This window comes from Mesocricetus auratus, unplaced genomic scaffold (assembly GCF_017639785.1).
Source record: "Mesocricetus auratus isolate SY011 unplaced genomic scaffold, BCM_Maur_2.0 Super-Scaffold_100004, whole genome shotgun sequence".
Taxonomy (NCBI): domain Eukaryota; kingdom Metazoa; phylum Chordata; class Mammalia; order Rodentia; family Cricetidae; genus Mesocricetus; species Mesocricetus auratus.
The window spans coordinates 3868623-3895690 of NW_024429189.1; the positions used below are offsets into that span (position 1 = coordinate 3868623).

Consider the following 27068-nt stretch of genomic DNA (forward strand, 5'->3'; position numbering starts at 1 on the left):
CAGTACTGAATATAGACCTGAGGACACAGTGCCTGGGCACAGTGAAGGAGATGAGGGGTAAGTAAAATAGCCAAGAATAAGGTGGCTGGGGGGGGCTGGTCCAGCCCTGCCTGCCTGTGCCTGGTTCTAAGTCCTTTGCACTCCCAAGTTTGTTAGGCCTGACCTACCTAGAACCCTCCACCCTGAGGTCACTTCTGCAAGGGCCCCAGCTGTTCTCCAGAAGACAGACAGGAGTTCAAGGCATGCACTCCTCCCTTCATGGTCTCCTGTGACTGCAGACACCATAATGCCAGCAGCAGTGGCTGGGTGCTGGCCACCAGGACATAGATGTCCAGGAAACGTCTGGGTCTCTAACCTGAGGCCAGGTTGACCTTCAGCTACCCTGAGCTCCAAGTCTTTCATCTATGAACAGCAGGCCTGAGGGACCGTCATTCACTGCCATAGACACAGAGAATATGAGCCTGGGCTTCGTTCTTATTACTTAGGGTTAAATATCAACTCCAGTAGAAGGCAGCATCTAGAAGTTTCTAGAATAAACCACGACAGCCACAGAAGAAGATACTTAACCACAGAAACGGCTTCTAGTGAAGCCCTCGTTTCTCTCCCACCCACGATCACTGGTGGATTCTTCAGGGAGCCGGGAGTCTGTCCCGTATCACAGAGAGCCTTGCCACAGGGTTCCCCGGAATCCCACCCAGAGAGTGGGACCTTCCTTGCTCCTCCTGGTACCCATGACAGGCTGAGCCATGTGGACCTGTAGCAGCTGCAAAGACCACCCCCCCAAACCCTATTCCTGGGCCACTACAGATCCTTGCACACCTACCCCTTCCAGGACCTACCCACTGCAACCCCCTGAGCCCCAGTTCAAGGCACTCACCGGCAGCATGAGCATGGTTCCTGGAGGACCAGGCAAGCCATCAGCCCCAGGAAGACCTGGGCGCCCAGGGGGACCCTGCAGACAGAGAGGGAGGAAAAGTGGTCAGAGAGACAAAAGGGAAGGGCCGAGCAGCTGTGAGAGTTCGAGGCCAGGGAAGAGGCTAGGTAAGCACAGGGCAGCACATAACAGGAGACGTTCAGGAAACCCAGAGAAAGAAGTAACGTGACAGGGCTGTGGGGAGTAAGGAATTCAGAGAGGAAAGACTGAAGACTGAGCATCAGGCTTGGAGAAAGGCGGGGGCCAGCGCCACTCCAGACAGCTCCCACTGTCTCCACGCAGGATGGGGCCCGAGAACTGCAGCCCCGCGCTTTCCTGGCTATGACCGAGGAGCCTTCCTTGCTCCAGGCCTCAGATCTGCATGTGATCAGGGACTGGAGGACGGGATAGAGCACCTACTCATTTGGACAGACCCCGAGTAAGGTGTGAACAGAAGGAACCCGTGAGAGCACAAAGCTGCCTTCAGCAATTTTAAGTATGTTCAGGGACATCCTTCAAGTCCTGGCTTATAGGGGCAGAGGCTGTGACAGAGATCAGGTTGCCTTACGAAGTGAACACAGACCCCCAAACTGAACCCAGCCAGCAGAGACACCCACCCTTACCACCCAGGACTGCCCCCAATCTTCCCTATATCCACAGGTACCTAACTATACCATTTATCCAGAATTGCCTAAACCACCATGATCTCCCCAGCCACCGCCTTGAAGAGGCCATAGCCAGCAGAACATGCTACATGACACCCTTCCATGAGAACACACCATCATCTGCCTTCCTACCTCCTTCTTAGACACCTTACTGTGCTGGGCCAAGAATCAGCTTCAGGGACAAATGCCTGTCCTTAACACACATACATCCTCGTTTACAACTTGGCTGTCTGGCTATTAGTGATGACATTCATTAGATGGGCAGGCAAAAAAGGAGAAAAGGGAGGTAGGGAAGGGGAGGGAGGGGAAGGAGGGAGTGAGGGAGGGAGGGGAACAGAGAGAGGGAAGGAAGGGAGGGAGGGAGGGAGGAAGGGAGGAAGGGAGGGAGGGAGGGAGGAAGGAAGGGCAGAAGGAAGGGGGGAAGGGAAGAAGGGAGGAAGGCTGGAGTACTCCAACCCACCACCAAGTGTCATAGGAGCTCATGGCCCAGAGCATGGCTCGCACCCCCCCCCCAGAACAAACATCCCAGCCAGTGGCTTGATTCCTAATAAAAGGGGCTAATGTGAGAACTAATGTAGGCTCCAGGCCAGTAGCTGCTCCGGTAAGTCACAGAAGCACCAGGGCCCTTCAAGCTTGTCACATAGGGCCACTGCTGAGGGTTGACTGCCTGTGGACCCAGGTTGGTTTTTACCCTCCTGGCACACTCCAGGTGACAGTCAACTCAATAAAGATCTCAGGGGGTGACACTGCATGGCCCTGGGGAAAGAGGCAGTTTGAGGAAGGAGTGGATGTTCTTAGTGTCATTTCTACATTGAAAAACAATGCAGAAGGCAGGGCAGGAAGCAAGGAGGAAGAGACCAGACAAGGCAGAAGGAAAAAAACACAGACAAGCACGCAGAGCATATGGTCTTGGGACTGAACTGGCCTCTTACCCTTTCTCCAGGGTCACCCACTTGGCCGGTAGGGCCCGTAGTTCCTGGCGGTCCCGGGAGACCCTGGAATTAAAAATAAAGTCAAGACAGGGTTTCAGATATGGCCTCAGGGCAGACCTTCCCTTCCGGTTAAACGAGAGCTCCCTTCCGGTTAAGTGAGAGCAGAATGGTGGGTGCCAGGGAAGAACTAAACCCAGGGATCTGCAAAAGGGGAAAGCATCCAACTTTCTACTCAGCAGTCCCATCCCCCACCCCAACAGTACCGCCCACAGGTCAGAGGGTAATAAAACCAGATACTCACAGCAGGGCCTTCAGGGCCTGGGGGACCCTCTATCAGCATGCCCTGCGGAGAGGAAGAGAAGAGGGAGCCTCTGAGATCCCAGGCCCAGCCCAGCCCAGCTGCCGAGCTGGTGGACAACATAGATTTACAACCATCTACCGAGAGGTCAGCCAGCTCTTACAGGGCTCCTGGTCAGTGGCCTGTGGTAGGGAACACTCTCCTACCATCTTTGCGTTCCACAGGCTCCCCTCAAACACAACTTTGATAAAAGCACCGCAATTTACCAGGATGAGAGAAAAGGCTCCAAACACTACTCCTGTCTTCTGCCATCTACCTGAAGAGTATCCAGCCACCCAAGGGGTAGAACAGACCCCAGGGCCAGGCTCCGAAGTGGACTGAGAGTAGTCAGGACACACCCATCCCCTCCTCCCAAGTGCCCAGCACCCTGCTGAAGTCACCTGATTCACAACTGCCTTCTTCCATCATTCCTGAACCCAGGTTCCAACCCAGGTGTCACTAGCATTCACTTGTGTCTAACCCCCAAAGGGGAGAAGGCCTCCTGGTGCCTATTGGTCCTGTCTTGAAAGATGGTTTTTTTTCTGCTCTGGGATCTGAATTTCTGGGTGCCCCCCCACTTCAGAAAAACCACCCAGACTCGTCTTGGTCTCCCGATCACCACCCACCTACCCAGAACATTCTGAATCCCAAGAACACTTCAGAAGAATCTGTACTGGGGGTTGGGATCTGCACACAAGGCCTGTAGGCTAGTGCCCAGACTCTGGGACAGGCTTTGGGTAAGTAGCTGCAGGTCCTGTCATGACTCTTGCATGCTATACAGGCTAGCCACATGTAAGACATGCATAGATATGCCTCCCTGCTGGTTCTCAAGACTGCAGGAATAATGGAGTGACAGTCAGGAGGCCTTGGCCTTGAGCCAGGTCTCTTTCTAGTTTCCCAGACAAAGGAAATAGGGATGGCTATTCTGCTGAGATAATGGGTACCATCATGCCTCCGATACGTCTTTGAAAGCACACGGCTCTCTTGTGAAACCTGAGCTTTGACCTGACAAGTGAAGAGACCCATTCAAGTGCAGGTGTCGGTCACCATGACTTAAAGAGATGGGGGTGAGGCACAACTGACCAGGGGCTGCAAAGTACCCCACCCCCACACACATACAAAAGCCTTATCCACCCTGCCTATGAGGTTGCCTGGTCTCTGGGAAGCTATACACCATGTTTACACAGATGGGCCAGGAGAAATATTTGTGCGTGCGATGTACACAGAGAACTCATCCAAGCGGCTCATCTTCCCACTTCCCGTTTCCCCTGACAGGCAGCTGGGAGGACTCAGAAGTGGAGGAGAGATTAAGGGAACCACTGGCCCTGGCAGGGCCCAGGAGACAGCAGCTGTCTTTCCAGACACACACACTGTTGTTCTGTGGAGCGGGGGCAGCACTGTGGGATCTCACAGGAGGCCAGTCCCGGATCACCCCCGGGGTCAGAATGGAAAGGAAGGCATGTGACTAGAGGAACCAGACCCAGTCCCAAGGCTTTCTGAGGCAAGCTGGACCTACGACACACCTCACCCCCTCACCCATCTCCTAATGCACTGGGTCTCAGAACTACAGGAGAAGGTCTCTGTAGCTGGGCTTACTCACCAGTGGCCTATCAGCTACCCTCAATAACCCCCGACACAGCCACACACTGACCCATGCTCACACAAAGAAAGGCCGTGGCACAGGGTGGCAGGCTGAGCTCTTCACTGTGAATACATACATTGGGCATGTCAAAGGATCATGCTTGAGGGCTGGAGAGATGGCTCGGTCAATAAAGTGTGCAAGCATGCGAATCTAAGTCTGGATCCCCTGTATCCACACAAAAGCTAGGCATGGCTGTATGCACCTGTGCCTGCAGACAGGTGGATCCCTGGAGCTCACTATCCCTGCAGTCTAGACAATTGCTGAGCTCACCACCATCTTACCTCCGGGGAAACCCTCTTCAGGATGGCAAGGGCATGTTAAAAAAATAAATCTTTAAAAAGAATAAAGTGGAGAGCAAATGAGGAAAACAATTGATATCTATCTCTGGCCTCTGCATGTATGTACACACACCCAGAGGCATACACTGCACATATCCATACCAAAAAGTACCTATACACACATGATGATGATGATGATGATGAAAAGCCACACTGTTTTGTTACCTTAAATACATATGGCTAAACAAAGATCTCGGACTTGGCCAAACTTAAGATAGTTATTTACTTTTCAGTGAGAAAAGATCTTGCTCTGTAGACTAGGCTAGCCCAAAGCTCAGATCCTCCTGCCTCAACCACCCAGGTGCTGGTATCATAAGTATATACTGTCACTCCCAGTACCCAAACCTATCCTTAATGGAGAGCTACCCATCTGCTAAGCAGAACAAACTAGAAGCAATGATTGAGCCTGAGGTCAGAGCTCACTTGGTAAAGTGATTTCCTGGCATGCACAAAGCCCTGGGTTTGAACTCCAGCATTGTAGGAACTGGGTATGGCTCACAATCCCACACTCAGAAGACGGAGAAAGGAGAATCAGGAACTCAAGGTCATTCTCAGCTATTCAGCAAGTTCAAGGCCAGCCTGGGCTCCTTGAGATACAATCGCAGAAAAAAAAGTCAATGAAAAACCAGGAAGGCAGAGTGGGTGACAACATGGGACCCAGCAGGTGAGAGGCATCAACCCAGCACTTGCTGGTCCCTGAGCCCACTGTGGGCTGGTGCCAAGGCTATTACTGGGTCTGCCTTGGCTCCACCAAATCAGATCTGTCCTTCTAAGGAGCCCCTTGTCGTGCTGACAAATTAGAAGAGCTAAACCTAAGCATGAAAGGCCAGCCATGTCCCTCCTGGATACAGGGGACGGACTGAAACTGCGCTCAGTGGCTGCTGTAAACCCACTCTGTGGCGTAGGTGTGGGACAGAGAGGATAGCAGGTCGCCCCCACATGGGGCAGGGCATACACCAGCAGCCCCCAAGGCCTCCGTCTGTTTATGTATAGCTAAGACTCTGAGGACATCTGGCGACGCTCCAGGTTGACAATTCCAAATGTTTACACCATCTCCCCGTGGGGACTAGCCAAAGGCCTTGTGGACACTCTGAGGAAGCTGGGAAGAAGCAGGCACCAGGCGGGGGCGGGGCCTTCTGTAACTGACTCCAGATGGCTTGTGCTGCTCCCAGAGAAGAGAAGTTGGATAGTCTAGGATGGGCGTCCGCTGGACCGCCTCTACATTCTCAGTGCTGTCTCTGGCCCACCCTCACCCCCGTCCCCTCCAGGACAGCCCTCTCCATGCTTTTCCTACTCGAAGAACTGGGGTGCTGACTCCACATACAGTAAGCTTAACTGAGCCTTATTCAGAAGTACCACCCACCTACTTCTGAAGCTGGAGACCAACCTTGAGGCCCACAGAGCCTGGGTACCTCCCTTCTCTGGGATCTCACTGCCTTACTCAGGAAAGATTCCCCTGTTAGTGAAGCATCAGGGACTCTATTAGGGCCTGCAATGGGTGACCACATCCACCTGGGGCCAAACCCAGCTGAGGTGGTGCCCTCAACATAGCAGAGAGGCCATCTGTGCTGCAGCCTCCCTCTGTCTCAGAGTAGAACAGCTCAGACACATGTCCAGGGGTAAGTCTGCCTTGGTCCCTTGAGATGCTTGTCTTCAGGACTAGCCTCCTATGAACATGAACTTGGGTTGAGATTTCCCATGGGGTTGAGCAGGGCGGCCCTGAGTTGAGCTAACCTCATGCTCTGCATCTTTTCCCTTTGTGTCCTGAACCTACAGCCTCAGATAAGGGTTGTTGTTTGGATACACAGAGAGGTCTGGGAAGGGATCTAGGAAGAAGACACGTGTCCTCAAGCTCACTGCCAGGGGGGAGCCAGGGGCATGAACAGCAGGCAGAGCCTTTGGAGCCAGCAAGAGGCTTTTTTCCAGGGTTCCCCTTAGGCAGGAAAGAAGCCAAGTCAGGGAGCTTGCCCTAGTCCACTGGCCTACTAAGCACTGCCAAGCAAGGCTCTTCCCCTGCACAAAGCTGGTGGGGGGGGGCTATGAGGCTGATTCTCTCTCCTAGGGAGCCCCAAGGTCATGTTATGAACTCAGCCCCAGGGAGTCGAGTCCTGCCAGTGGAACTGACAACTCTCCAGTCTTGCAATGGCCAGGATGAAGGACAAGGACTGGGATACTCGCAGGATATGCTCGGATGGTGACCTCGGTGGCCAGCTCCTCCGGGCAAAGCCAATTCTGAACCCATTCCCATGTCTACCAAGCCCAGTCTAGCCAGTCACATGGCTCTCTATTCTCTGGGGCCAAAGTCCTGACTTCAGCAGCTCTGAGACCCAAGTAGGCCACAGCACCCAGCAGGACAAGGATGTCTTCACCAAGGCCAGGTTCTCACAAAGCTCTCTGACCCAGGAGGGGGCATGGACTGTACACAACCACACATCTCTACTGCCTACCCAGGATTCCATTGCTTAATGATATGGGGAGAATCCTGCCTCAAAGCTGCTTACATTCACTTGCCAGGTCTTTCCTGTTTCAACGGTGGCAGCAGATGGACTCAAATGGAGGTGTAAAGGACACAGAGAGGTGAAGTCCTTAACTTTTTATCCCCCCACCTTGATACTTACACTAGGAGTTCCCACCCAGCCCTTGGCCCAGCCTCCTTCTCAAGGTCTGGATCCCTTCTTCCAAAGAAATCTCCACAGAGGTGCCCTGACCTCTGCCTTCTCACCAAACACAGACACTCCACACGTTGCCCAGCACCTTGACCAAGCTAGCGAATATTCCCCCATCCCAGAGCCTCTCCCAAGTATCTGTGATACAGAGGATGTAGAGTAAATGGGGGGTGGCTTCTTGAGTGACCTGGTGGACAGAGAGTAGGGATCCACAGTCTGGTCACACCCTAAAAAATCATCATGAGTTAGCAGGGGACACCATGTATGTATGTATGTATGTATGTATGTATGTATGTATGTATGTATGTCCTTACCGGCTCAATGATGGCTGGCTCTCCCTTTTGTCCTTTCTCACCTCGAGGTCCTCCAATCTGGGCGGTGGTGGGATGTGAGATTCCAGAGAGGAAGAATGGGGGAGAGAAAGGGAACAGAAAACCCATGTGACACAAAACCTGTGCAAACCCAGGGCGCTTCCTGTAGCTAGGCACCTCCCCTTACGCCCAGGAGGATATCAAGCTGAAGAGGACCACCCATGCCCACGCCTAGCCATGCCTCTACCAACACGGTCAGGTAACGAGGCACAAACGACCGTGATGGCAGCCAGAGGGGCCACTTTAAAGAATGGCGCTCAGCCAGGCATGGTGGCGCATGCCTTTAGCCCCAGCGCTTGTGAGGCAGAGCCAACTGGATCTATATGAGTATCAGGCCAGTCTGGTCTACATAGTGAGTTTCAGGCCAGCCAAGCTACACGTGAGATCCTGTCTCAAATTAATTAATTAGCTAATTAATTAGAAGAGAATGAAGATGCATGACAGCCTAGGTCACTCTTGCCACACCCAGGTTTCTGGAAGAGCTGCCCCTTTCCCACTGTCCAGATGCCCCTGAGCAGAGAGGAGCTTGGGTTTCTTACCCCCTCATAGATGGTGTCCTGGTTAGCCGGCATGCCTGGCCCTATCTCCGATGGGGAGACGTTAGAGTCGGAGTCGGGGTCGAAGTATGGGTCATAGTAGTTTTCCTCTAGATTCTTGATGGTTTCCTCAGTGAACTCACCACCCAGGTCATCCTTGTCTTCCCCTGGAGACGGAGCTGGCTGCAGATGAAGGGACAGAAGTGGCAGAGTCACTCAGGGAGGCTGACCAATCGACACGCAGACTTTGCCTGGCGGGCACTGAGTCCAGCACATAGCAACCAGTGGCCCCCAAACAGAACATTAAGAGCCGACACCCATGAAGGAAGACAGGGGAAAGCAGCAGTGTTCCTCAGCCACACTCCATCCCTGGGGAGATCTGCACTCAGTTGACGATTACAGCTTGCACACTGGAAACCATTGTTCTTTTTAATAGTGAAGAACACAGTGCCCATGAGGATTACTCTGTGATGTTCATGGATGGCACTCCTGTAGCCCAAAGCTATAGTGTTATCCGAGCCACCCTGAGAATGAGAATTCAGAGCCCAACAGAGCTATTCTACCTCTTTTGTGGGGGGAAGAACTGAAATAAACTCAGAGAAGCCAATGGCTCCCAAAACATGCTCAACCCCACTACAGAGGACTTGGGAGCCAGGGTATGGGTGGTATAGGGGGTGTGGGTGATGAAGGCCACCCAAGGAGCAGGTGCTCAGCAGGGACCCAGAGCCACGGCCTTTGTTTGCCCTTTTTCCACCCCTGCCCTAGATCAAGACATAAAGGAAGGAAGGCAATTACATTGGAGGTGTTGGAGGTAACGATGGTGCTGGTGGGAATCTCGGCCCCTGAGTCGGGGTTGGTGGGCTGGTCAGGGTTGTCTACACCCTCGCCATAGCCAAGGTCTTCATAGGGAGAGGGAGTGTAGTAGTCATCAGTGGGCACGTAGTCATAGTCCCCAATCCCTGGATCATCCTCCTTGCCGGCTGTGTCACTGGTCTCGGGCACTGTAGGGGCTTCTGGCGGGGGCTGGGTTTGTTCCTGGGGGTAGAGGATGGGAAGAGGTAGTCAGGGTACCTGGATCCAGCATTTTCCAAGTACAAATCCCCTTAGTATGAGAGTGGATGTGAAGAAGAAGAAGAAGGGAGAAAATAAGGAGGGAGGCAGCCAGGGCATGGGCGCCAGGTACCAAGAGTGGCATGGGTAGATACGGGATCACCCAGAGACACACCAGGAAAGGTCCAACCTCAGCTTAAGGTTCCATGTGTGTGTGTGTGTGTGTGTGTGGGTGGGTGGGTGGGTGGGTGTGTGTATCAGGGGAGGAGGAGTGGGGAGGGTGTCTCACCCCGTAGCACATGCTGGTCTAGAACTCATGATTGTCCTGCCTCAGCTTCCTAAGAGCTAGGATCAAGGGTATGTACCACCATGTTCATAGCCTCTAGCTCTCTACTCCATGACCTGGAAGGACCAGGAACCTCCCCAGCCCAGTCCCAGTCCAGCTCAGACCTCAGGAATCTCCGTGGTTTCTCTGGCAGCTTCCACTGGCTTCTGCGTAGGGGCAGGCTCCTTCCCCGGGTCTTCAGGGTCTTCATAATATGGGTACTCGTAGTAATAGGTCTCACCATCGCCTTCTGGGTACTGAAGTCAATGGTGCCCGTATGAAGAAGGAAATGGATATATTACAAGGCAGCCTGTCAACCTCCTTGCCCTGGCTCAGCTGGAAAATCAGATGTCATAAGGCACTGCCCAGTCCCAAAGCATCCCCTGACAGGGCTCTTCCCACAGTCACTCCCTGAGAGGCTGAGCAAGATCCAGAAGCCCAAAATGGGGATAGACACCCCCTCACGCTCCTGAGAGGTCAGCAAAAGCAGAGCCCTAAAAGTGGTTACATCTGACCCATAGGAATCAGAGCCAAGACAAAGTGTGATTTCAGTTAGCCACAGCCACCAGCCACCAAACTTGACCTTCAGCCCAAAAGCATGGGTACCCAGTGGGACTCAACATAGTCACAAGCAGGCACTCTGTCCTCAATTACAAATCAGGTGGGGGCTGGCCTCAGACCTCCATCTGGACACAGTCTCTGGATGTGTCGGGTGTGGCCTGGGCTGGGAACCTCACTGCTCCATGAAAGCCCTGCCTACTCTGACCAGCAGAGATGGAAGGAGAAGTACAGATAGAGATGCAGAGACACTCAGAGAAGCAAGAGACAAGACCAACTGGAGGCAGGGAAAATACTAGAAAGAACTCCAAGTAAAATGAATAAGGTGTTACTAGATGAGGACATAGTGGGGTGAGGAGAGTGATCCAACAACCAGAGTGGGAAATGGGGAGAAGGACAAGGGGGACAGACATGGCCATCCTTCAAAGTCGATGCTACTGTGGGAGTCAGGGGACCGACCACAATACCACAGGGCTGAGCATGCCCTGTGAATGAAATGAACTCTAAAGAGCAACTGAGGCCACAGCCTGAGGGTAAAGGGCACCTGCCTGCATCCATCTAGGGATGTGTATGGAGGGCTAAAAGACACAGTTGCTGCTGCTGATACTCCCTTGAGAGATTCCATCATGGAGGGGGTGGTGTAGCTACTGCATGTTAAGTGGATCAGACATCACACACTGCTTCCCTACGCTTTGTTTAGCCATGGTCCTGCAGCTTCCACAGTCCTTTATAATCACAATCCTGTGACTCTGTAACATCGTGGGGGCTGCCTGTGCTCCCACCCGGAACCCAGCCAGGGATGACTCACATATTCATCTGGGTTGGGGTCCTGTGACTGAGGTGTGTCAGGGACTGCAGTATCGCAGTCGGGACTGTAGTGCTCACAGTAATCATAGGCAGCCCGGTGGTCGGAGACGAAGAGCAACTGTTGGATGTCACCCTGCAAAAGGACAAAAGCTCATGAGCAAGCAGCACACGGATCCATAGGGACCCGGGAGACCCAGGAGACCCAGCTTGGTGCCTTAGACCAGAGAGCAGCCTAGGAAAGACTGAGAGGAGATATCCTCAGGAACACACTTCCCCCCAGCAGATGCTGCTCTGAAAAGCTACCTAGGCTGGCCCACCCCAGAGAACCCATTCATCTCCCCATTAATCTGTTCCCCCACCCATCCATCTACCCAACCATCTATTTACCTAGCTACCTATGCACTTACCCACCTTTCCACGCATCCATTATCTAAGCACCCATTTATTCACTTACCCATCCATTCATTCACTTACCTTTTTATCCATCCATTCTGCCACCCATCCAACACACCCATCCATTCATCTGTCCTTCTATTCATTCATCTATCTACCTATCCATTAATTCACCTACCCATCCACTCATCATCCATCCATCCACTTACCCACCCGCCTATCTACTCATCTACCCTGCCATTAATTATCCCTCCACCCATTCCCCCACTCAACCACCCACCCATTTATCTTCCTTTCCATCCATCCGCCCATCTATCCATCCATCCATCCACTAACTCATCACCCATCTACTTATCAATCCTTCCATCCGACAATCCACTCAATTGTCAATCCATCCATCCATTCACCCAACTACCCCACAAATCATTCATCCAACCACCAAATACCTATTGCACACTTGTCAGGTTGGTGTTTGCAGCTACTGCAGTTACAAAGCATAAATGCATCTGTCCTAGATTCAAGAGGGCATGCCCCTGTCTCCATCAGTCTCCAGTACCAAGGAGTATTTCTTTAAGATGCAATTCTTGCTTTTTCATCGAGTTAAACACAGAATTACCACATAAACTAGCAGTTCCAGCCCTGGAAACTAGGACAAACACTTGAACAAATTTCTCCAGATCAGTACACCCCTAAAGGTAGAGCGGGGCTCGCTCAGGTCGATACATATACATACACTCTCACAGCAGTGTTGTCAATAGCCTCTGACGCGGGAGCACCACGCGTCCGTCCAAAGACGGCAAATAAGTGAAATGCATTGATGAACGCCACAAGTACAAGCCACAACCTAGATGGCTCAGATAGCTGACGCTGGCACGTTCCAGCTGCTCAGAAGACACCTGCTCACAGAGCAGCCGAGCTCACAGAACCATGCTCCGTTTCTCTCTTATTGAGACATGTGGGCAGTGAAGAAGCGAAGAGTTTGCAGAGGCCATGAGCACATTGGGCATCCACCCTCCTGGCAACAGCAAGAGCCAGCCTGGTCCTCCCAGCCAACCAGAACGTACTGATGACAGTGACCAGGAGGGAGCGTGTTTCCACTCGCTGAGCACAGAGTGAAGGAGCTGCTCATGGCCTCCCACTGCAGCCATCACAGTATGTCTGCCGACCCCCATTCAATGACCCAAGAGAGTAAGGCTCGGTGTCCGATAGATAGCAGGTGAGGCAAAGCCTTTTACGGTGTCTTACCAGGTTCCAATGACTTCCTCCTACTGGGCTCAGGACTGGAGGAGAAGGTATCAGAATAGTCTAGCATCTTAAAGGTCACACTGCAGATGGCACAAGAAGCAGAGGTGACCCAGGGCTGTACTGGGTGTCACGTTATCTGTGCCTGGAGTCCATCCTATCACATGATACTACCACCAAGGATTATAGTTGAATGTATTACACTACACTGGAATATAATATGTGATATATTCCAGTTAAGGACAAGACTGGATCTTCTGGGAAACTTTCTGGCAGTGAGCTGCAGGGACAAGGCCTGGGTGCCATTTGGAAAACAGCACAGTCTCTTGGGCTTATTTTGGATTTCTCTCCATCCCAGGAAGAAATGCTACCTGCCTGGTTTCCAAGGTCCCCGAGTGAGCTGTTTGCTCAATGGCATCTTTGTCTTTCCCGCTGGGCCCCACAGCCCTAATGGATCTGCAGTGCTGAGTCCCTGTGGCCATGACAAGTCACCCAAGGTGTGGAAGGAGGGGACCTCCCAGCTCAATTCAATGACTGCTCTCTCCGAATACCCCGATAACAGCACTGTGGGGCTCTGAGCAAAGCAGAGCTAGTTTCAGTGTCCGCCTCTGCCACCAGCTAGGAGTTTGAGGGGAGACAGGGAAAGGGGCAGGTACCCCAACTTGCATGAGCACAGGGGCCAAGAGTGCATTCCACACAGACAGCTGGGCCTGGAAAACTATAGCACTCTTCCTCGCTTTGGCTGTGTGGCCTGGAGCCTGTCGGGTTTGCTTTCTCTCGGTGAAAATCGAGCATGAAATAAACAATACGATGCTGAGAGGTCATTGTCCTCCAGGCAAACTGGTGTCAGCAACCTGCTCAGTAACAAATCTTGGGGCCACTGAAAGGTGAATGCAAGATAAAATCCCCTAAAGGGACAGTAGGATAGAGAATTTCAGGGGCCAGGGGCCAGCAGAGGACTCATTTAGGACGAGGAACTCAAGAACAAACGTGGGGTGGCACTGAGAAGACTCAGCAGTCAGACACTTTTGGATACAGGCCAGGATCAGACCACAGGAGTCAGTAGTAAAGCCCCAGGGCCAGGAGGAGGAGTTCAGAGAGACTCAGCAGTAAATAGTGAGCACCCAAGAAGGGAAGGGAACAGTAGACACATTTCTGTGATTACGACGGGTGACATAGCCAGCTCCTTCTCACTGATTTCCTCAGCCATCCATCCATCCATGCAATTCATGTGCTCATCCATTAACCCACCCAGCCATGAATGCCCTCCATTCATCGATGCACATTATTTATATGTCCATCCATCCTTTCACCCATCCATTTATTAATGACATGCATCCGACTACCTATCATTCCTGCATATCACCTGTCTTTCCACCCACTCATGTCATCCATCTACCTATCCGTCCATCCACGTTCCCATCCGTGCGTCCATCCATTAACCTGCTCACTCAACAGCCACCAAGGACCTCCTAAGTTCCGGCCACTGTGTCACACACCCGCAGATGCAGCTCTGGCACAGGACAGCTACACAGTGGTGCCCACATCCCGTCAGCACCACAGATTTGCCTTGTGCTTTCCTGATGATATCACATCTTCCCAAGACTACGTGATCACTGAGCCTCTGTTGGTGCCCTATTTTTGGCCACAGTCTCAGGGCCATCTCTGGTCCTGCACCCACAGTTCTGCTGTGACCTTCTTGCCCAATCCTGGACGTCCTGCATCCCTGCTTTTCATTAGGTGGAGCATGAACCTTCCTCTGAGCTGGACCCCAGGCTGAACCTGGAGGTTGCAGGGGCAGGAGGTGTAGATGTGGCCCTCCTATCGACAGAGCCCTTCCAGAGAAGGAGGATGTAGATGTCTTGTAATCGAGGACAGGATCCTTCACCATCTCAAGTTTCTGTCTCTGAGAGGAAGCTGGCCTAGACTTGGGCTGAAGTGGGTGTGCTCGCTGACAGAACCAAAAACCAGTCTCAGAATACATCAAAGGTCAGCCTCCCTGGAGGCTTAGCTTCACATACCTGATCCCATCAGGGGTTTGAAAACCCCAGTAATGAGCAAGGAATTCAGAGTACCCTCAAACAGGCCTGAGTCTGTCTGGATGGCTGTGTAAGGTAGCCTCTAGTGTGGCCAACAAGGTCCTTTCCTCCCGGTCCCAAACCCTGACTTCTATAGAAAAGGAGGGACAGAAAGCTTTTCCTAAGGTCTGCCTAGTGCCCTAGGGCACAGAGTGTCCATTCACTCACGTGACTGTCACTCCCCATTGACAAATGAGGAGCTTTATTCAGAAGAGGTCACACTGGCCCTGATCTCAGAGTATTCAAGTTTCCTTCCCATTTCTGATAAAGCACTCTGACAAAAACAAATTAGGGAGGAACACTTCCAGGTCACAGTCCATGACTGAGTGAGTTCAAGACAGGAAACTGAAGGCAGATCTATCTTCTATTCCATGAAGTATTACCTCTAAACAGAGAACTCACAGCTGGACGTATAACAGGCACCGTGGATGAGGATGCTCGCCAGCTCGCTCACAGGTACACACCCAGCTGGGTTTTTGTTTGTTTGTTTGCTTGCTTGCTTGTTTTTGTGTTTTGAGTTTCTCTGTGTAGCCCTGGCTGTCCTGGAACTCAAACTGTAGACCAGGCTGGCCTTGAACTCAGAGATCCCCCTGCCTCTGCCCCAACAAGTGCTATGATTAAGGGAATGTGCCACTACCACTGGGCTCAGCCAACTTTCTTATACAGACCCAGACAACATACCTAGAGAACAGAGCAGCCCACCTGGGCCAGGCTCTATTATAGCAATTAGCAATCAAGAATATGCTCCATAGATATGCTCATAAGCCAGTCTGATCTGAGTCTATTAATTGAGATGCCCTTCTAAGGTGTCAAGTTGACAACTGAAACTAACTAGGACACTGAGCTACAGAAGTGGCCCATGAGCCCCATGTCCATGACTACCAGCTAACCCACCACACCTATCCTTGGCAGGCAAACTCCTATCCAGACTGCAGACAGAAAAGCATCCTCACTGCCTCCAGCAAGTAGGACAGCTACTGCCTTCTTTGGTCCTGGAAAGAGCCACACCCCACCACAGCACCTCAACACAATACCGCTATGCCCTGGAGCCCAGGCGTCTTTCATAAGATGAAGCCGGGCAGTTGTGCTAGAGGCAGCTGATGGTAGGGTGGCCTAGCTTACTCTTGACCCCTGGGGGTGAAGGGGAAAGGACAAGGACAGGGACATCTTCCTGCTTTAGACCTGCCCTGGGCTTCAGCCCACAAGGGAATGTGAGAGCCAGAGAACAGATGCACAAAACTGCCCACTGCTGCTGCTTGATGTGCTGCAGCCTCCACTGGGGCAGATGGGGGATGATGACATAGAGGGGACCCAATGATCCCCTCTCAGAATTTTCAATGGTACCTTCCCCTACTGACATCCAGTTTAGATGCTTCTCTCTAGTTCTCCTCCCCACCTTCTGTGAGGCTCTCTCCTCCCCTCCCACACTTGTCCCTCCTAGGACATTGGAGGCCTGTGTTTTCAACTCCCACAGATGAGATCCTCATGGCAGGATGGTTCAGGAAAACCGCACATTTTCATTAAGCAACATAACCTTTAGCTCAAATTTCATCCAATTCATATAAAATATTTTCTCTTTCAGTCGACACCTTGGCATGCAAATAAATGTTCTCCAAACACACTTTGGGGGCAGTGCACACTGGGAGTCTGTGGAGTCTAGAAGCTGACACATTGTGAGACCACCGTCTCTTACAGGCTCTGCCTCTCCAGGAACTACACGCTCTTCAGGCAGGGACATGTCTAGCATATCTCTTCAATCCAGCTTGGTGATCAAGCGAGCAGGCCCAGAGTAAGGTGGTTCACTGTCGTTGAGTGTGGGTACACACCACCACCTACACATTATACGACCACTGGTTCCAAGGCTGGATAAAGGGCTCCAGGCACTGACACAACACCCCATGTTCCTGCGTGCCTCCTCTGGAACCCAAGCTAAGCTGGCTTCAGCCCAGCCAGGTTTTCAGCCTGGACGTGAACATGCGATCAACCCAGGCTGGGGAAGGAATGCCAGCCTTCCCAACCCCGTCTATCTCCAAGGCCTACAGGGAGCCAGTTTAACTCTATACCTGGTCCTGGTCCTGGTCCAGAGTGCCACCCCATCTAGCCTTTCTTCACTGCATGGCAGGAGTGGGGAGAAGGGCCTCCAGTGCCCCGTGCCCAGTGCCCAGTGCCTGGCAAGACTACCCAGGGACAGGGAGCTCTCTGCAGAGCAGGAGGGAGGTCAGGGGCTCTACTTCACACCTGTTTCTGTTCCCCAGATGTGTGCAGCAAAGGTTGTGGCTGGGTGAGGGCATCACAGACCCTCCCAGACCTTGTGAAAATCAGAAAAAAGAAGAGCTGGACCAGGTGAAAAGCTGAAAAGCATAACACCCCCACCTCCATCCTGGGTTGCCTCTGACCTGGGGCTACCACACGGCCTCAGCCTGGAGCTAGAGCCTGGTGTGTAATCTCTCAGACAACTTCTTTGGGTAGCTATCAGATGGCATCCAGACCTAAGAGGGTGCTGGAGGTGGGGGTGTTATGAGGAATGTAGAGACTGTGCCTACATTCCTCATAGTCCCTAGAGCCATTGCCAACCTGGTAAAAATGCAACAGTTACTGGTTAGCATGCACAAAAGCTCTGGGTTCAATCCCCAGCCCTACATCACTGAGGCATGGTAGCACCTTGCTTACAATCAACACTAGAGAGATAATAGATAGCAAAAGGATTAGAAGTTCAAGGTCATCCTTGGCTGTGTAGCAAATTAGAGGCCAGCCTGGGCTATATGAGAACCTGTCTCAGATAAATAAAGTCACAAAGTATGATAGAGGACTGACAGAAGTCTTGTACCCAAGAACACATGTGTCCTGCCCCTAAATCCGGGTCCTCTAGAAGTCTCTGATGGTGATGGTTCTGGAGAGGCTGGGGTTAGTAGAGTTTAGAGGTAGAGGTAAACAGGACAGGTCCTGTTCCTGCAACTTCAAAAGCATCCCAGAGGGCAAGAGTGTTCCTCCTCATCCTCCTGGGAGCTCAGGAATGCTTCTGGGGTGGATCTGATACATCTGGTCTCTCTCTGGGCCAGGAACATGTGGGGGTGGGGGCTGCAGGGTGTAGCTCTGCTAGCTCATCTCGAGACCTTGTAGGATGTCCCCCAGGGCATCTCTCCCCGGTGGACTAGACAGCTCTGCAGGAAGTTCAGAGGGTCTTGTCAGAGGCTCAGCCTCCCAGGACCACCCTGTCACACCGGATGCAGGCTCAGCAAGCTTTCCGGAAGTCACTGCCTGTGCTGCCTGTGGCCTAGGTGGCAGAAACCTGGAAGGCCCAGGTGGATAAACTACATGCTAACGCCAAGCCTGGGCCAGGAGAGAGGGCTCAGCCTTTAAGAGAACTTGTTGCTTTCTCAGAGGACCTGAGTTCAATTCTCAGCACTCGAATGCTGGCTCATAACCCCAGGCCTTCAGACTTGCCCCTTCTCCTACTTTCATCCTGATACAAACCATCGCACACACCCCTTTCCATGAGCACCGCTGCCCAGAGAGGCAGAGGTCACCCACCAGTGGGCTGGTGCCGTGTAACACTCCAGCCTTGCCTGCCAGGGAGGGGTCTCGGGTGCAGGAGTCCCATCTGCTGTTCTCTGCATCCTAGGGATTTTCTCTGGAGTCTCTTTTCCCAGCACTACCACAAGGCCCCATACCGCCTGCACCCACAGGCCTGCAGACCTCGTAGCAAGAGCTGAGGTTGCCTGGTGTGTTTGTAGACAGGAGTGTAGACCGTATGTGCACACATGGGTGTGGAGACTGTATGTTACCTGGAGTACATGCCTGTGTGTGCGCTGCTTTGTCTATGTTTTTGTCATAGGAGAGCTCTAGTATATAGTAAGTGACTGACCCCCCCCCAAAGAGCACTGAGGTGGGTACCCGAGTGTCAAGGACATGGTTTTCCTCCTCAACCACAGCTTATATGTCCTCAAGAGAGCTATAGTGAGAACCCCTGTCCATCCCCCACATGATAACCTGAGCTCACATTGGGAACAGGGAACTTTGACTGCCTCAGACAAGGTCTATGTTGTCCACCAACCCTTTCTGGCCCATTCTGTGTCTCAGCAAAGATGAACTTTTCCCCAGGCCTGACCCTACCCTATCCTCGCACTTCCAAGTGAGGGGATGCATGTGTGAACACGGAGAGATGAGACCACTGTCACAGGCCACCTAGCAAGGAGGCTGCCTGCACCCCACCCAGCTCCCTAGAGCTGCTCCCCTTGGAGCCAGGGCCACAGTGTCAAGTTGTGCACACCACACATAGGACACCCTCAAACTGCTCAGTCACCCGTGCAGGCCTAACGTGGTGGGTAGCAGCCCAACCTACTCTCGCAACACCCAAGGGCCAGGGCCAAGCCCTACCACCACTTCATTTCAAAGCCACAACCCAGGACTGGCAGTTCCCACACAGCCTGCCTATGGCGACCCCAAATCACCTGAGGAGCAAAAAGTGTCAGTATTTGAATACCACTTTCACTCTCGTGTAACAGCCTTGGCCCACCCCTCCCCTGTCGGCTCACAGGCTTACTTTCTGAGCCCCTACAGAGCCTCTAGAAGCTTCTACCCTCATGCCTGTTGGTCATTGCTGTTGTTCCAGGGTGCTGTGATGACCGTGCACCCATGCTGGCAGCATCAAATGAGCGGTCCATTTTTTTCCTGCAGAGGACAGGACCATCCCCATTTGGACACAGCAGAGATCATGCTGTCCTTGGCGCTCATGGAGCCTGAAGCATTTTGCTGAGTGAGTCAGTTGTGTCTCTGCTGATAATGAGATTTTAGCCAAGCTGCGTTGGGCCGAGGAAATTGCAAAGCTTTTGTTGGAGAGTCTGCAAGCCTGCGGGCTGTGCAGCGAACGCACATGCAGTAGAGAGCTTTGCAGTGCACCCTCTGATTAACAGGGGCCTCTCTCTGCTCCCTTCCTTTTCATTCTTCAGTCTCCCCGAAACAGCCCCACATCGTGACTGCCACGCCTGGCCCGCACTCAATCCAAAGGGGGCTCTGCAGGGATCCCCCACAGACCACAGATGAACTTACAGATTTCATCATCAGATCTTACTCACACTACCTCAAGCCTGCAAATACACAGGTGCAAATGTGTTGAGAAAACAAGCCCCTCTTGTTCCAGGCTGCAGGAGAGACAGCCCACAAGTGTACTAGCCAAGCAAGTCTTGAGTCCCCACTGCCACACTCCCTGGCCATAAGCCATCCTAAGAAACGTCCCCAGAGCTGGTGAGGGTAGACCTCTCCATCTCCCATTCAAAACATACCCAGGCACCTGTGGCCTGGATAAGTTCCTGGGGCTCCTTGATTGTTGTCACAGGTGGAGGAAGGTGGAACTGGAGGGCAGCACTGCCAAGCTCCCCTGGGTTCCCATCTGAGTCATGCTCAGTGATCTTAGGCACTTTCCCAAACCACATCAGCCACACTTCCCCATCTGTGAGGACGGAAAGAGGGAGGCCTCAGTCCAACTTCCTCAACTGGAGCAGAGCATGACCATGTTTCCAACAACAGTGAAGAATCCCAGAGCCAGGCCACGCAGGCGCATGCCAGGTACCCCTAGGTACAGTACACACCCTGCCAGCAAGCCAGGGATTCTTCCACAGGCCCAGAGCAGAGCAATTGGGTGCCGTGGGGCCCTTTCTGTCATTCCATGATGTCCTCAGAAGTTTCCTGTTGACAGATCACCCATTGGGGCTTTCTGGGACCCACACGAGTCTCGTTTAAAATCTTGCTTTGGTATTATTGTTTGTGGGCCACACAGGATGGAAATGAAAAATGTCTAAGCCAGGGGAAGGGGACTCAAATACACTGCCTGTGGAGGTGGACGGAGCTGTGTTCACAGGAGAGTTAAGGAAACAGCTTCCAGTGATCAAAAACATCTTCTTGCTGTCTTTCCCTAGATCCTATTAAGGGTGCATGGTATAAAGGCATCATGAAGGAAATGTCTTAGAGCTGGGCCCTAGAGAAAGAGATTGGTGATCACCACCTCATCACCACCACCAAGACCATCAATCATTACCACTACCATCACCACCATCACTATCACCACCATTACCACAAACATCTTCACCACCACCATTACCACCAGCACCTTCACCATCATCATCGTCGTCATCACCATCAACACCATCATCAAGGTCACCATCGCCATATCACTATCACTATTATTACCACCACCACCATCATCATCAACACGATTATTACTACTACCCACACCGTTACCATTATATAGATCACTATCACCACTACCATAATCACCAAGACCATCCCCACAATCAACATTACCACCACCAAGACTACCATCACCACCATTACCGTCGTCATTACCACCATTATTACCATCACCACCAGCATCACCACACCTACCAACACACCACCACCACTCTTCCAGTCATGGCCAGAGCCATCCCAGATGACCATCAATCCCTAGTGAAGGCTCACCATCATCTGAATACTCCTCTGCAGCATGAAAGCCTGCAGGAGTGCACACAGTTTTTATTCTTCTTTCCTTCATGCATTCAGGGTTTCACACTCTCCTAAGTCTGTGGACACAGGTGAATAACTCTGTGCCATAACTATTAGTCTCCATGGAAAAAAACAGCCCTTAGGCTTCCTTGGAACAATTTGCACAACTGGAAAAATGGATTCTTCCTGAGAGGTCCAGGAAGGCGCGATGGAGGACAAAGCTCAGAGTTTATCCATGGTCTCCTGACCCATCAGCATGGGATGTGTTGAGTCCAGTAATGTGGGTGATGCTAGGTGAAGAAGACTACATATTGACTTGAGCCAGGGCTATGGGTGCCCAGGCCCCATAGGATACCCACATGAACCCTGCAGCCTCCTAACCATATGTAGAGTGTGTGTGTGTGTGTGCGCGCGTGTGTGTGCGCGTGCGTGCGTGCGTGCACGTGTGTGTGTGTGTGTGTGTGTGTGTGTGTGTGTGTTTGGTAGTGGGGGGTATTGTTGTCCTAGTTTGCTTCCTATTGTTGGGACAAAACATTCTGACCGAAAGCAATTGGGGGAAGGTTTTTTTTATTGTTGTGTGGGTTTGTTTTTTGTTTTGTTTTGTTTCTTTGTTCTTTTTTTTTCTTTTTGGCTTACATGTCTCAATCACAGTCCATCACCAAGAGAAGTCAGGGTATGAGCTCAAGGCAGGAACCCAGAGGCGGGAACTGAAGCAGAGACCATGGAGGAACAATGCTTACTGGCTTGTTCCTCATGGTTGCTCAGCCTGCTTTCTTAATCAATGCAGGACCACCTATCGAGGGGTGGCAACACCCACAATGGGCCACTTCACATCAATTATTGTTTAAGAAAATGTCCCAGTGGCTTGCCCACAGGCCGATCTGATGGAAGCATTGTTTCATTTGAGGATTTCTCTTCCTAGAACAAATGTATAATATAAGAGTTAATATTCATCATTAAGAGTGGAATGAAAGAACTTGTAATTGCCAATGGCAGTGTCTAGCAACCCAATTAACAGCACTTGGTGGATTACAGTCAATCAAACTGACATAGCTTGTGGGCTTCCTGTTACTCAAAAAAACTCTGGCATTGAGGAACTTCAAAGGTGTCCACCCATGTTTCTGACAGCATGCTCCGAACAATCATGCAGTCATCCATGGGAATTGAAGAACAGGATTTGGCCAATCTCCCTCTAGAGCCCCTGAGTCAGTGCCCAGACACTCCCACCCATCAACAGCTTGATAGAAGTTTCTAGGCTCTCACAGGTTCCTCAGCCATGTGCCCCTCCTGCAGGTGACATACTGCTCCTGTCTGCTCCCCTGACACATGACCCTGTCTGCCCTGGTCCCCTCCCTCAGTGACTTGGCACTGCATGCCTCTGTGAAATGAGGTCTAACTTCCTAGAGCTCCTTGGCCACAATGCTCTCAGGGGACCAGATCAGAATGCTCACTGCATGCCAGCCCAGCATGATGTCATTGGACAAGGCCTGACTTCCAACATAAGGTCGACCCTGTCTCCTGGGAGATGTCCACTGCTCACAGTTTCCATGGAATAAACCCTCACAGGCCAGGCAAGTCCTGTGAAGGGCTGAGTCTCTATTTGCTGCGAAGGGTCTCTGTACTGTGCCCTACTGGGTCTCCAGGAGCAGAGACCTCCCATCTGGTGACCTGCCAGCCAACAACTTTACTTGATGAAGAACCCTGTGTGGTCAACTGCCAGTCACGCACAAGCTGGTGCCAGCTCCTGCTCCCAACACCAAGCTCTTCCTAAACCTGATAGCTAGGGAATTGGAAGCCACTCAGGAGGACCCAGTGCCTTGCACTGAGGCATGCATGCTCTGGTGGATCAGAGGAGGCCTTTTCCAGTCTGCTTTAGAGACATGAGCTAAATGGAGGCCCCAAAGCTATGTTTCAGCTCTAACCCTTCAACCCCAGAGTATGACCTTACAGAAAACAGGCCTTATGTGGATGGAGTTCAGTTGAGGTTTCCCAAGTAAGACCACTAGGTTTAGGGTAAGCCTTGGGAGAAAGTGTGACCTGCCCACACCTGAACCTTGAACCCAGAGCCTTCTAGATTAGAAGGATACAGATGCTCCAGTTTGCCATGTGTGGGTCAGCACCAAGAGGACGGTCAGAACAGTAGCTCTGCCCCGCTCCCCCGGGAATCGGTAGGTACCAGAAAACAGGCAGACCGGAGACACAGCCAGACGAAGTCTTGAGTCCACACTTGCTAGTGTCCTAGAGCCTCTCAAAGGACACATGGTGTGGCTACATAAATGGCCCATTGAATAAAGCCCTTGGCACACAAGCATGAAGCCCTGAGTTCAAATCCCCAGAACCCATGTAAAGCCAGCACAGGAGTGCACCTCCGTGATCCCAGTGTTCCTGCAGCAAGGTGACAGGCAGAGACAGAATCCTGAGATCTCACGGGTCAGCTGCCAAGTGTAGGAAGCAGTGGCCAATAGCGATCCTGTCTCTAACAAATAGAAGAGGATGAACAACTGGGTCACCCTCTGACCTCCACATGTGCACCATGGCATGCACACTGGAACACACACACACACACACACACACACATCATACACACAAATGTCATATACACACACACACAAAAGGGACACATGCTGAAGCCCACTCTCTGCTAGAGCATAAGCATGATGGCCTGACATGGCCAGATGCAGCACCTTCATTAAGTCCGAGTGGAAGCCAGAAGAACAGGATTGGCTAACTGTGGATCATGGTCCAGAACCAGAAGGACAAGACCCCACACACACCCTGCTCACCCACTGCCGTGTACTCTTCCCATCTGTTGCCAGGCCACTGTGCATTGTCGCCAACCAGGATGGGCACCTAAGAGCCTGGGTTTAAGGTTTCCCTTCTCACAGCTGAACCCGGGTCCTACCATTTGGCTCTAAAGCTTGCATATTCCCATCTGTAGGTCACGATGCAGGAGCCTAGACCAGTACAAGAGGGCTATGTGAATGTGGGTCTCAGCGTGATGAGCATGGCGTCTCTCACAGCACGGCCGACAGGGCTACAGCCACAGCTACACTGGCTTGGGTAGCCACAGGGACTCAGGCCAGATCTCAGGCACGGCTGACCCGGACTCTCCCCTCTGGGCTGTAAACATCATATGCACGGGGACTAGGGCACAGGGATGGTATCAGAGGGGCTTCTGGAGAGCGACCTCACAGCTCTCTGCAACCAGAGTCAGAACCAGCCTTTCTTGGCTGCCCTCAGAGTGGGTAGAGCACCCCGTGCCTCACCGTGGCGCCTTTTGAGACAGGTATATCATTCAAGTCGACAAGGGAGGATGACAGAGAGGGAGCGTGGGGCAGTGACCACAGCTGGACCTGGGCAGCTGCTCCCCGGGACTCTGCAGCTTGTCCGCCAGTCACTGGCAGATTCCCACAAGCTGGGGCCAGCTCTCTGTGGTGGTTTCTCACGTCACCCAGTGACACAAGTCCTTGCTCATCGGTTCCGCATCCCACTCAACAACGGGCCTGAGCTCAGTCCCTGGGACCACTAAAGCTCACTAGGGAGGCCCTGGGTGCGAGGCAGGAAAAGTGGGAGAGGCTTAGGATCGGAGCTAACGCGAGTCCTGCTTCTGGGGCCACACTGGTAATGTCTCCCAGCTCACACAGAGTATGGCTGCCTCTCAGACCATACTTGTTTGAGGCCAGACTCAGATCTCCTTGGGCTGGCCGTTCCTGTCTCAGAGCGGATTCCAGGAAAAAACACGTCAGTGGAAAAGCCGGGCTCCTGGAAACAGGGAAGCCAGGATTAGGTAAACACTTGGCCTTCTTCAAATGCCGAGGTGTGGTTGGGAGGGGGCACCTGCCAGCAACTGGGGTGCACAGCGAAAGCCGAGTTTGCAGTCTGTTTGGTCTTGTTGCCCCTTGAAACATTCAACAGCTTAAAAGCGCATCTGGATCCTAGCCCAGAGACTGCAGCCAGCCATCCCCCAAGCCCTGCGAAGCCTCAGTCTCCTCCACGGCCCTCCATCATGGCAGACTTCAGGCCTTTCCGCCTCAGGGCCCTAGAGTGAGCGGAGGGGACCCTTCTCTGCCTTTCCCTCGAAAATACTGCTCATGCTCAAACCTGCAGATAACAGAACAAGAGCAGCCCCAAGTTCCAGATTGGAGTGGGAAATGGGACGACGGGGGTAGGGGTAAGGGGGAGACAAGAAAGATTGGCAGGTCATTAACAACTGCCATGCAAGGCAGTCAGTGCAATGAGCTTCCATCCTGGGAAGGTGTTTGTTCTGGTTCTTTCTATAAGGTTCCAAACTTCGTGGATCTCACAGGATCACGATTCTGATGTCTTTGGCTAATGTGGGATCACAGGAGCCAGTGGAAAGGTCCAGAATGAGGCTACATGGCTGAAGAATAGCCTCCCTGGCTTCAGAAGCTGCTTCTTCCATGTTGCAGATGACGTTTGACAAGCTGTGACCCTGCTTCCAAACCCCAAAGCTCACTCCTGAATGAAAAAGAAACATTTGCCCGCATGGGGGAGGTCGAGGCACCCTCTACACACACACACACACACACACACACACACACACACACACACACACACACACTTTCTGAATCGTGGGGTCGGGGCCTGCCCTGCACCTCAGATCTCAGGCATATTGCAAGGAGAGGGACAAGAATCAAGTTTGCAGGGTAACTCAGCACATCCCTGCAGGAAACACCATCACGGGGGGTGGAGCGATCCAAGTGAGCAAGAGCAATCATGCAGTGAGGTCGTGGCGAGCCCCAGGACGTGAACCGTGTGAGGCCCTGGTGATGAGAGAGTAGTCCACGCTGATTAGTGAGCCTCTGAGGTTGCAGGGGAAAGCTGGGCCCCGGCCGTCCCAGGAGCAATCACTACGGCCAGGCTGTGTCCATCCATTCTCTGCAATCTCTCAGCTCAGATGGAGGCAGGGGGAGGCGGTCAGGAGGCTGTGCTCCCTTCCCGTCTCTGAGAGGAAGTCAGAGCACTTACTCACTAGATGTGTCTGGAAAACCCAAAGGTGGGACAGCTTCTATCTTTACCTCCACAGAGAAAGCAGTTACTGCCACCAGCAACAGGCTAGGAGGGCCACAGCTCTGACTACCAAAGGGCCTGGGTCCAGCATGGTTCCCTGAAACCCTTAAGCAGGCCTTTCACACAGCCCTCAATGCACAGCCCCACAGTGGTGGCCTCACTGCACCCATTTTACAGATGTGAACGCTGAGCCCCAAGTCCTCAACCAGAAGGCCACCCAGGGGGAGCTGAAAGTCTGCATTCTACATACATTCTCTTCCTCTCTGTGTAGCTCTGCATAACTTCCCTTAAACATCAAAGAAATCCCAAGGCTCATATCTAAACTATGGCAAAGGGGCCATGCCTGAGGGAGCAAGCAGCTGTCAGAGACTGCCTACCAAGGCCACTACAGCTGGGCTCAGCTCGCATATGTCATGGAGTTGAACAAGACACTGCCACAGAAGCCTCTGCCTTGTCACTGGGAGGTTCCTCCCTGACTGTCTCCCTCAGAGTGTCCTCAATCTTCTCAAGCATCTCTGCGGGGCCATGGACACACCCCAGGCCTCCCCAAGCCCCCCGGAAGCTATGTGGAGCTACGCCAGTCTGCCTGCAAGAGGGGCTGAGCAAGCTTGTGCCAGCAGTAGCCGGGCCTCTACCTCAGGGCCAGCACCCTCCCACTCTCAAATCCAGAGTGCTATGGAACAAGCTGGCCCTTAACGAGCATA

General features: G+C 52.5%; 1 protein-coding gene across 5 annotated transcripts in view; it reads right to left on the reverse strand.

Annotated features, from left to right (window-relative positions):
• The window catches only part of Col5a1 (collagen type V alpha 1 chain), a 151357-nt gene that overhangs the window by 75370 nt on the left and 48919 nt on the right, over positions 1-27068 (reverse strand). For all 5 annotated transcript variants that reach the window (XM_040745149.1, XM_040745148.1, XM_013124722.3 and 2 more), the window contains exons 5-12: positions 11142-11273; positions 9901-10032; positions 9196-9435; positions 8404-8583; positions 7808-7864; positions 2812-2853; positions 2511-2573; positions 878-952 (exon numbers count right to left, since the gene is read on the reverse strand). In XM_040745149.1, the coding sequence (XP_040601083.1) occupies positions 878-952; positions 2511-2573; positions 2812-2853; positions 7808-7864; positions 8404-8583; positions 9196-9435; positions 9901-10032; positions 11142-11273 (921 nt within the window). The remainder of the gene's footprint in view (positions 1-877; positions 953-2510; positions 2574-2811; positions 2854-7807; positions 7865-8403; positions 8584-9195; positions 9436-9900; positions 10033-11141; positions 11274-27068) is intronic.